At 46.8% G+C, this 11,314-nt stretch overlaps 4 protein-coding genes across 5 annotated transcripts in view; 3 read left to right on the top strand and 1 right to left on the bottom strand.

Moving 5' to 3' along the window:
• Positions 1-11,314, top strand: part of LOC126556789 (alpha-1B adrenergic receptor-like) — a 462,834-nt gene that overhangs the window by 97,246 nt on the left and 354,274 nt on the right. The gene's annotated exons all lie outside the window — the stretch shown is intronic.
• The window catches only part of LOC126563000 (rho GTPase-activating protein 190), a 149,379-nt gene that overhangs the window by 68,789 nt on the left and 69,276 nt on the right, over positions 1-11,314 (top strand). The window lies entirely within an intron of this gene.
• LOC126557755 (beta-1,4-mannosyltransferase egh) lies at positions 303-1,874 on the bottom strand. The gene is made up of 2 exons (XM_050213637.1): positions 1,065-1,874; positions 303-883 (listed from the first exon to the last, which is right to left on the bottom strand). The coding sequence occupies exons 1-2, from the start codon at positions 1,866-1,868 to the stop codon at positions 311-313; spliced, it is 1,377 nt and encodes a 458-aa protein (XP_050069594.1). The 5' UTR covers positions 1,869-1,874; the 3' UTR covers positions 303-310.
• The window catches only part of LOC126561477 (cytochrome c oxidase subunit 6A, mitochondrial), a 382,637-nt gene continuing 374,998 nt past the window's right edge, over positions 3,676-11,314 (top strand). The window contains exon 1 of the mRNA XM_050217661.1: positions 3,676-3,679. The gene's annotated coding sequence lies outside the window, so the exon portion shown is untranslated. The remainder of the gene's footprint in view (positions 3,680-11,314) is intronic.

Below are 11,314 nucleotides of genomic sequence, written 5' to 3' on the forward strand. Positions count from 1 at the left end.
CTTACTAATGCGTTCGCGGTACCTACCGCAACACAATTATGAGAGCTAGAGCCTTGCCACAAAAGCAAAAACATCCCATATTTACTACGGGGTTTGGAATAGTGAATAGTCTAAAACAATAATTGGGCCTAAAATGTGACAAAAAAAAATGACGGGATAATTGGTGAGGGAAAGTTACAGCAAAGAGAAGGTGTCTTAAAAGCTACACCTATAATCTAATAACCACCCCGCAGGTGTCCGAGATCCGAGACAAACGGCGTGCAAAAAACACTCGCTTTTGGTTTTTGTTTTTTTTTCACTGTTGCCTTCTCTAAACAGTGACGAGCGCTCGCACATCCTTCTGCACCACGTAGAACTTGTTCTTCTTCCCGACCAGTCCCCAAATGACCGCCACATTCTCGATGACCACGTTGATCGGGATGGTGCACAGGGCGCCCAGTACGCACGCGAGAAACTTTACCAGCCCAAACCGATACAGCGAGAACGATTTGATCACACCGAACACGTACATGTAGATGTTAAACCCGGCAATGAACGCGCACACGAAATCGATCAGATTCGGGCAGGGTATCGGATAGAGCGCGGCAAAGATCATGTTCGACGTGGACAGTGGCATCGTGATCCATGAGCAGAGACTGATGCCGAGCAGTATCTTGTTGCGGGCCGGTATCGAGCCGGACCGTACCACTAGCAGTATGCCCTGCAGCCAACGTTTGCGCTGCTGCAGAAAATCGGTGAGCGTGAACGGTGACTTTTCGTACATCTCGCCCTCGATGAAGTTGAATGTGTAGCCCTGGGCGTAGGCACGCATCGCGAAGAAGCAATCTTCCGCCACCGAACCGTCGATACCGTTATCGAACGAGACCGCTTTTTCTGCGTGGACCTGCAAAGGGGAATAAACGTTACCTATTAATGCTCCCGATTGATGGTGCTCGAACCAGAGGCGGAATTAGAAGCGGTTCTGAGGCCCTAAGCGGAAATGGTAGTGCATTGACATGCTCGGATCCCTTGCGAAGGTTCAGGCCTCACGCTGCCCACTGGCTCTACCAAAAAACCCAACTTACCTGCGTTACCACGTAGCTACCCTTCCAGCTGAAGTACGGTTTGTGGAACATTTTGAACTGCAACCGCAGCTTGCCCATATCGTCCGACACGCGGAAACTGTCCGCCAGTGTCGTCAGCCAGTTTACCACATTCTCGTTCGCGTACGTTATCAACCCCTGCCCGAACGGATGCTTCCCGTCCAGCACGAAGTTTATGATGCCACGCACACTGTTCTCCGTCAGCAGCGTTTCCTCGTCCAGATGTACCACCCAGTCGGTGTTGTTCAGCACGTTTACCGTTTCCTCCAGACAGTACTGTAGCGCGCGCGCCTTAAACATCGCACCCGACTTCGTTTTGTACTCCTTCGGCACGACAATTTCGCGCGTCCGCCGATGCTTCGGCAGCCCGATCGGTTTGTCCGTGACGACCTCGATCAAAAAGTTCTCCAGCCCCGTGTCGAGACACGTGTTCATGTTGCGCAGCACGTTCGTTTTCACCAGCTCCGCGTAGTCGCCGCGCGTCACAATCCGTATGCAGATGAACGGTGCGAGCAGCGGCGAACCCTTCAGGATCACCTTCTCCGGGAAGGCATTGTAGATGACCAGCCCGAAAAAGTTGAACAGTACCTGCGGCAGCGTCAGGAAGGTGAGCAGCCGTAGCAAGTACAGGACGATCGTTACCAGCGTGCCATACTCGGCCCACGGGTCGATAACGACGAACGAGCTTTCCTTTACCTTGATGCCTCCGCAGAAGATTTCGAACGCGAACAGCAATCCGAACAGTAGCGCACAGTGCAGGACGTGCTTGGAGGTGGAGTTTAGCATCGCTTCGTTCGTTCGGCGTTACGCGGCGTGGCGGAGGGGGGTGAGTGTTTAGATACGACACGCACCGACGATTATATGGGGCGTAATATGGGACACACACACAACGCAGACAACCAACTGTTAGTAGTGTGACGGATTGTAACACCAAGCGGTACAGCAGCTCTGTTACTCTGGCAGTGATGACACGTTGCTCTTGTTTTCTTTCCTACGGCGTATCTACGCAAAGTCGATATGTCGGTATCCTTCGCCGATGTGCGTTGGACATCAAGCAAGCAGGACACGTTTCGTTACGTTCGGTTCGGTTGCATCGTTTGCGGGTCGGGTGTATTGTGAGACGCTTTGATGTATGCCGTCTTGCTTCAAGGTATGTCCGGGCGAAGATGTACGGGGAAGGTGTGATGTAATGCCTGACGGACAAAAATAGAGAAGAAAAAATTAATGTTTTTAAGTATATATAGGATAAGCAATAGGTACAGAAGTATCCAGTGGGTGCAGCATTCTCAATTGTTATTAGCATTGAAAGACCTTAAACGACAAATCTAGTTGAGAAACTATTGTACTCCCTCCCTGAAATCTGCACACACACACAATTCGCTACAATTCTAATGTTGTACCATATCAGGAAGGTTTGGAGACGATTCTCAGCCTGAACCTACACCAATTCGAAGCTTAGTACATCGTCTCTACTGACCGGCTCCAGAGTCCTAATGAACTCACAATATCTATATCGCAAAAAAAGTAGACAGCAAAATGCTGCATTAGATAAGATAATTCCTTTCTCGCAAAGTAGAGTAGCTACTATTCCGAAAGCGGGCATCCACCGAAAAGGGGTGGGTACATTAACTGGTAACGCAGATAAACAGTAAACATAAGATTGTGTAATCAATACCTCGAAGCTCGATCCGAACAAGAGCAGTAATGACTAGCTGCGCGGACCATCACTTGGAGGTGATGGAATGTAAAGAAATGTTTAAATGTCCTATACGGAAATATAGACCAACAAGCAACAGACATCATGAACTCCACAAGACGAGTCCAGGTAGGGCGCGGTAGAGCAAAAGTTCATCTTTGAGATTGGTCGAGTGAACGTAATACTGGGTGTATGGGGCTCTCACTTGAACAATCTGCTAAACCTTTGGCGTCCAAAGCGAAAGACCGTGGTGGCATGTGACTCTCATCCTCCTTTAGCTCGCTGTTACGCTATTCAATATTTATTATTGTTTTTACTAAGAGCGACAAGCACCACACGCATTATCGGTTATGCAATCGTAAATGCATGCAGTTGACGATGGCTAGGCAGTAGGGTAAGTAGTCTGCCTCACCTGAGCTGTGCTGCCGAATAAAAAGAAGCTTAACTGCGGGTAGGATAAGGTTATGACGGTATTTATTCTCTATTCAACGAGAGGGAACCGATAACACAAGCCCCATAGCGCACACGGGCCCATAGCCCACAGAGCATCACATATCAAGATGACATATTTTAACATTCGATTAGCAAAACTATACATACACCAAACAACAGAAAAGCCTCCACAAAAACACGTTGAGGGTGTTTACGAAATGAGGAGCTGTGGCATTAGGGGGAGACAACACAACACTCGATGGCTCTCGCTGCGTTTGGTTGAGAATAGAACTCAGAACGGGCGTGTTACGCAGTCGTGAGTTACCCAACAGCTCTACGGATACCAACCTGTATGCACGGCAATACCACGCGTCAAAACCTTATGCGGACAAACGAGTGAAACCCCCCATTTCCGCACGATTAACCCTTATCAATTACACTCGTCTTCTTTCGACTTAGGTGAGCCGTTGTGGAAATCGTACTACAGCAATACCTATTAATTAACAACAATCGTGCGCATACCCCCTTCATTCCAAGACTCGTATTTCCACCAACGCTATACGTAAAATCATTTCGCCCTTGACTGGATGACACCGGCACACTGTGCCGTCATACACCGGGGTGTCTGTTAGAAACGATATTTAGACTTTGTACATCAGGCACGTTTTAGTATGAAAACAAAATACATCGACATCTCCTTCGACACATGATCACCGGGCAGGAGATAGAGAGATGAGCGGCAAGCGGGTGAACAGTAATCCTTTTACCTAATCCCTTCCTGTTACCACCCACGGGTAGGTGCAAGTAACATCAAACACGGTGAATCTTCTTATCCGGATCCTGCTACTAATGGAAACTGTCGGCACATTCTTGTTGATAAAGTTGAACATCAACAACACTGCCGTATTCACAACAAGCCCGTACCGAACTGAAGCACGCTTCACTACACACAGTCGCTCACAGGCCCTGGTACCACCATCGGTGTGTGCCTCGGTACGGTGGCAGTGTATGGGTCTAACGCGAGAGGATGGTTACAGATAAGCCGCTCCACTTGCCGATAAGTACCGATGATCATCTGGGCATAGATACATATATTGAGGTTTTGGATTGGCGCAAAGCTAACCGAGACGCGTTTTGGCTATGGTGGACAGTTGATAAATTCGGAAGTGATACCGCAGACAATACAATGGCTGGCTGTTCGAAGTTATCAAAGTGCTAGATGGGGGTATTCGAATGCTTTGTGTGGTAAAGCAAGAGTCATGCAGTATGGCTGTAATAAGTGATGTCATGCGCTGCAGCACATGGTACGACCCCAACAATCAAAACCATGGTTGTAATCTCTTAAAATTACTTTTTTTGGTTTGTTTTTTTTTGCCCCTTGCGTTGGAAGCATGACTCGACTAGTCATGAGTTATAATTATTTCACTAATCGTACTATCTCTCACTCCAGTATTCGATCATCACTTCAAGGGAAATGTCCGACGGCGCGTTTGAAGGAACAAAAAAATGATTCCTCCAGTTTCTCGCCAATTCTCGTACCAATATACTAAACTTGCAACAAACATTAAAGGCGAGATTTCTTCAACAGAACTCTCGTAGACCTGGTCATTTTAAAATGTCCACAATCTCTCCAGCTTGTTTGGCTAGTGTTCGATTTCCGCACAAATAGAAATAATCGACATTGATTGAAAGCGCCGCCGGTTAAAAAAAAACTCCCCCTTAATTACTCATCGTGCATCGTCTGCACAAAAAAGTGATTCATCTGCCTAGCTGATACTACCTCCTCAAACGGCTTTAGTGTGCCGTTACGCTCGCACGCTTCCGGACATACGTTATCAGGAGTTATATTGCTGCTTTCGCTACTTTTGCTCTTTTCCCGCTGAAATCTAATCATCGAAGAAAAAAAAAAGAAAACGGGCCGTTCCCGTACTTTACAGTTTGATCTGCTGACACGGAGCGTTTGAGTCATCCTAGCTGCCTGCAAACGTTCATACGCGGGGTTCGCTTTCATGACTCGTCTTGTGACCTGAGCAGTTTGTCGAAATCGTGATTAATCGTTTCCCTCCATCCATGATAGCAAGCGCAAGCGGGTAGGGCGACAGAGAAAGTGCTGGGAACGTTTGAACTGTGTAGCTCTCAATTGCCTGCACTGTGCCGAGACCGATATATGGGTGCACGTACTCCCGTTGTTGCGTACAATAAATCGATTTCATAAGGTAAGGGCTCCAGTGATGTGTACAGTATCGTTTGCACAATCAAACTCGACCCGTTCCAAAGGGGATCCAATCGGGATTGATTGTCGATACACACAATTGCCAGCACCGAAACCGAAGATCGGCCAGAAGGCTAAAGATGCACCCAATCTGTCAACCCTGCTTATCGAGAATGGCTATCGGCACATTCCTGCTCCACACGGTCCGCTCCTCTTCCAGTCCACGTGCGTTGTGGGGTTGGGTTCGTCGCCTAACCTTATCGCATCGCGCGCTCGTTTTTTTTTTTTACAGCCACCATATAAACGCTCGCACCCGGGAAACAATCATCTCGTCTCGAGTGGTGCTGCACGATCTCAGACGCTATCAGACACATGACATCCACTCACGCAAGGAGAACGCGGGCATACAGCACCAGCAAGAAGCGACGCGTTTTTTATTCCCTCTTCTCTTCACGCCCGAAATGAACATTGAGCGGTTAGCAACATGTAGCTCCTGATAGTATGTGGCATCGGGACGGCCATCCGATATGAGGAGGCATCTCGGTCAGTCCTGAAACAAGCAAAGAGGAAAAATATAATCTCCAGTGACTACAAATCAGAGTTACAGCCAGGAAAAAACTACGAACGCTTTTTATACAAGTTCAAACACACGTAATGCTGCCCGCATACATAGTGCCGCAGAGCTAATTAATACGTTAATTATTACCACCTCTAGCAACAGACCCTTCCCACGCATTGCCACCGGTTAGCGTGACCTTGTGGAAGCGAGTTGCAGCCAGCTAATTACCAATACAGACACATCCGCACCGCGTGCATGCATGCCTGGCTTGAGTAGATTTTTGCATTTTATCGGTGGGTGTGGTGTATGGACATCGGGCACTGTTTGGCATTCCATTGCTTCCGAAATTCTTCCACGTCTCTAGCCGTCAACAAGAACGTAGATAGACATCACCACTGCCAATCATGTGACTGTGATGCCCGCAGAACGCTGTAACGCAGTGAGTGTCAAAGTCGCGTTACAGCGTCGTTCAAATTCTCGATTATCATCATCACGTTGGGAACGCGTGTAGCGTCCAACATCAAGTTTACTATTATACGTTCCCTCACTTCATTGTAGCAATGTTTGTTTATTGCTTCATGCTGTGGGGGAAGCTTTAACGTAGCTTTTCGAGTGTACTTTAAATAGAAAATAGTTCTCCGGATCAAACCGATGTGGCAGGTTTTTCGAGGAAATGAAGGCTCTGGTCGTGCTCGGTCGTGATAGAGCTAGGCAGTTTTAGTGAGAAACATGGTGAGAATTTCAGGAGTAACGGCGTCAACTACAACCTGATTAAAATCTGCTGGACGGTGCCGAGGATCGTTAGCAGTGGTTTCAAAAAAAAAAAAAAAACAACGCCTCCGTCTGTTGGATTTCCGTTTTTCACCAGCGCCTTAAGCGCCTTAAGCGCCTTATTGAGGGTAATTGAAGCGCTTTGGTAGTTTGCTTTTGCTAAGTTGCTAAACGATGAAACCATTAGAGCGACTTGGATACTGTCAACAGCTTCTCACAGGGCTTAGCAAGCAGTAAACCTTGGACGATAGTTGCTAAACGATCATCAGAGGTAGTTGGCCCTCTCAACAGTTTCTGGGTCGTTTTACTCTGATTTAAAATTGTTGACTAACCGAATCCGGACATTTATTAGTCTTTCTGAGCATGTTCCAAAAATCGAGTCGCCAATAGCCGGGGCTCAGGGTATGACTCGATACCATTTTTGACGTGTGGATAGACTAATATCCAGGAGTTTGTTAACAAGTGCTGAAACCTTGGAAGATAGTTGCTAAACGATCATCAGAGATAGCTGGTTCTCTCTGGAGCGTTTTAAAAGCTTGTTGTTTGACCGAATCTTGACATCTATTAGCCCATCTGGGCTTGTTTCAATATTTGTTACCAAGATTCTAGCCGCTGGGCGCAAGATGCTGAAAGACGAAGTCGCCAGAGGTGCTTGGTATCCCCCAGCAGCTTCTGGTACATTTTACATTCGTACAAGACTGTTGGTTGGCCAGATCCTGAGTCATCAAGTCCTAAGCCCTGGATGTTAGTTTCTGATTGATGAAGTAATCAGAGATACTTGATTTTGCTCAACAGCTTTTGATGCTTCTTGGATCAGATTATCCCCAGATTAGGAAATGATCCACGAAATCGTACTTGTTTGTTGGTAGATTGATCTAGTTGAAAGGTTGAAAACAGATTAGAGACTGCAGCTATAACACTGTTTAGGCCATAGATAGGCCAAAATAACAAACCCTCCCAAAGGTTTTTAAGTGTCCAAAAGAAAAATAGAGCAAAGAAAAAACCGTGCTGTGACTATACGTGCGACGTGCTGCCATACTTAATAATAAATGAAAAACTGCTGAATATAAAGCCTTAACGTGTGGATAAAGTACCACACAAATTGACTCATCGCCGTGCGCAACTTGACTTGATGACGACAAATTTGAGACATGACGATAAAAAAAAACAATTCTCGTAACGACAGCTCGAATCCCAGGCAATAAAGCTGAGGGCTCTGGTTTACAACAGGCTAGCTCTAGCGACAGCATATCATACCTTCCATATTATATGGATTAATGACAATACGGCAGTGTACCGTGATAATTAACTGTAAATAAAAATTATATGGATTAACGGTACTGACACAAAGTACAAACGCTACTTGACCTAACGACCTTCTAAGGTCATCCCAAAGCCTTATTGGACTTGCGATAGATACCAACATAGTTAGATGACTATCCCCAACTACGGCGAAACGGTGCCGGATGGGGATTTGAACCCTGGCCCTGTCGTGCGACGACCGGCGCCACCATCGCCTCCACCACCGGACCTTTGTGTGGGGGCCACAAACGACATTAGCTATAATAGTTTGAGCATGATAAACATATCTGAACATGATAAAAAGTTGTGCAGATTTTCAATTTCTGATTTCTTTTTCAGCTCTCTCTCTCTCTCTCTCTCTCTCTCTCTCTCTCTCTCTCTCTCTCTCTCTCTCTCTCTCTCTATCTCTCACTCTCTTGCGCTCTCTCTTTCTGTTTTATGCATTATTTCTCTTTCTCTCGACATTCGCCGGCCAGTAGCAAATCACCGCGGGAAAATCGCACGATGCACATGCGCCATTTTCAGCGCGGAAAATCGAACATTTTTCTTCTTCTGTGACACACGTATACACACACGCACGCATTCTCAAAACGGTTCAAACAATGGATTATCTGTTCTGGAGTGCTTGATCTACACGAATAAACAGACGCACGAGGCATGTCTATCGCACAGCATAAATCCACCCACCCACAAGGGTACACATACAAATGAACACACACACACACACACACACACACACACACACACACACACACACACACACACACACACACACACACACACACACACACACACACACAAATGAGTTGCAGTAATCTAGCTTTTGGTGCGTGTGTTTGTGTTGTTGTTGTTGCGTCTATTTCCACACTTCACTTATCACAATTAAAATAGAGCCAAGAGGGAGAGAACCAGAATTTTCCCGTTTTTTTTTGCTCGTGTTTCCACTGCTCACAACACCGCTGCACCTCTGCACCACTGACGTCACAATGCTGTTTTTGTTTGGTTGTAGAATAAGACAAGTCACACACATACACACACACACGGGCATCGGAAAGGTTCGAATATTGCTTGTTGGGTGGTTGATTGCTCTTGATGGTTGCGTGCTGTGTGTGTATGCGTTTGCGTTGTGTGATATAGAAATGCGTAAAACCGCTATCGGCTCGTGATTCCGGTTCCTACAGCAGCATCCAGGAATAGCATATATTTTCTCTCTCTCTCTCGTTCCCTCTCTCTCTCTCTCACACACAAGCACAAGCACTAGCACAAAGTTAGAACGCGTCTTATATAACCTTTTTTCGGCTGCCAAGGTGCACAACGAGTGTACAAACAAGTTTCCGGGTGATTGAATGTTTTACCATGAGTTCACATATATCGTACTGTATTAGCAGGAAGCAAAAATGTGGGGCAAACTATTCGTCACTGCCCGTGTTGTAAGAGGCATACACACGCACACACGCGTGCAGTTACATCCATACGGGAGCATGCAAGCGATTGTGTAGCGAGCAGAACCGTACCGAACCTAACCAAGCGCGCTCTAGTGGGTATATATTTTTTGTATAGATTTTCCCCCGCACAACAGCTACGAGTTTTCACTGGTTTTCCTTGTCGTTTTTCAACCTTTCGCTTCCGTTCACAAATGGACCGCCGTATACGTTAAATCCCACGGCTTGCCGGTTCACTGACACCATCACACCACACCAAATTCGACGACCTCCAACACAGCGATATGACCGAAAACAACATAACAACATAAAAGGCGTGTGCGCGAGCGAAACAGAATGACAGCGAATGTCAAAACGCAAGCAATTATGGAACACACGATGGCGGCCGCTTGGCTCGATGGAAAGTGGTGGTTTTTCCTTTTTCGGGTGGATGATTATTGGAATGGTGAAGGAAAATTCGACAACCACACACACACACACGCGCGCGCGTGCAACATGGGAAAAGAAATTTGGACCTGCCCAAAAACAGAAACCATCGATCGACGCACACACACACGCGCACGCACTTGCTTCCCGTAACCAAAAAAACAGAAGAGAAACATAATCATTCGCAAATCGCCGGATCTCTCTGTGCCAGTTTTTTTTTTGCTGCAGAAAAAAAAGAAATTGTGGTAACAATAGGAATCGGCAAAACACTACCTCCCCCAACATGCATGCGCGGTAATGTGTAGCGTTTTCTTCGTCTTGTTGTTCGGTGGCCCAAAAGTTGCTACACAACAAAAACAACGCGTCTCGGTGTGGTCTCAAATCGCTTTTCTTTTGCCCTTTCTTGTTTTTTTTTTTTCAGGGAGGGAAAAACGCAAAGCATTAGGTGTACCGCCAAAGTGCATTCGGCTGGGCGCGGAGCGAGGGAAGCGTGGATATTTTTTTTTAGCGTGAGCGGATATAAAGGCGTTCATCGGTGAAGAAAACATCGGCAAGCAATGGGCGGAAGCGAAAGCGCTATTCCCGATCACAACGATGCAGGCCACACCACAGTTCCACATTTGATACTTACGATTTTACTCTTTACAGCCACCCGTTATTTTTCTCCTAACTCGTGTGCCACGGTGCACGGTTTTTTATTTTTTTATTTTTGCAACTTTCGGTGGAGAGTAAATACTTCTTAAAACCACCCGCGCACAGACACACACGCCTGCTTCTCGCAACCTGTCGCGAACCGACGACGGGCACACATAAATGGTTTCCACTGAACGGTTCGGCACCGTCGGTTGCCAGAAGTTCCGCCGCTACCGTTACGCACGCCCGTAGTGGCCGCGTTGTGTCGCTGGTTTCACGAACCGTCCACCAGGAACATCACCAAATCCACACCATCGACGCCGTACGTTACCCTGGGCTGAGCGAGACGTTTACACACGGTAACCGTACCTTGCACGAAATGGTATTACAACGGTCTGAGTGATGGTACAGCATCGTGCACCGTAGCGAACCTCCGGCGCGCAAAAAAAACACTCACCGCACGGAAATGATTGTCGGTTGTCTCGCTCTTTCCGACAGCGAATTCGGCCTTACCCGGTAACCGAGAAAATGGATCCATACGAGCGTGCCAGAGAACTCACTCTCTGCATTTTGAACGGGGTGCGTGAACAAAAGGTTCATGTGCCATGTAAATACTGCATGCATGAACCTCTCGAGTGCTACTAACCCTTGGAAGACGGCGGACAGTTACTTACGTTTTGAAAATATTTTCTCGAAGTACTTAAAATGTCCGATGCGTCCCTAGATTTTACGGTATCATCGAGATTTTTTTTTTTTGAC

This window comes from Anopheles maculipalpis, chromosome X (assembly GCF_943734695.1).
Source record: "Anopheles maculipalpis chromosome X, idAnoMacuDA_375_x, whole genome shotgun sequence".
NCBI classification, from domain to species: Eukaryota; Metazoa; Arthropoda; class Insecta; order Diptera; family Culicidae; genus Anopheles; species Anopheles maculipalpis.

Coding starts and splice junctions, on each gene's coding strand:
- LOC126557755 (XM_050213637.1), bottom strand. CDS start 1,868: ATGCTAAACTCCACCTCCAAGCACGTCCTGCACTGTGCGCTACTGTTC. Junction 884..1,064: donor GTAGCTACGTGGTAACGCAG/GTAAGTTGGGTT, acceptor TCCCCTTTGCAG/GTCCACGCAGAAAAAGCGGT.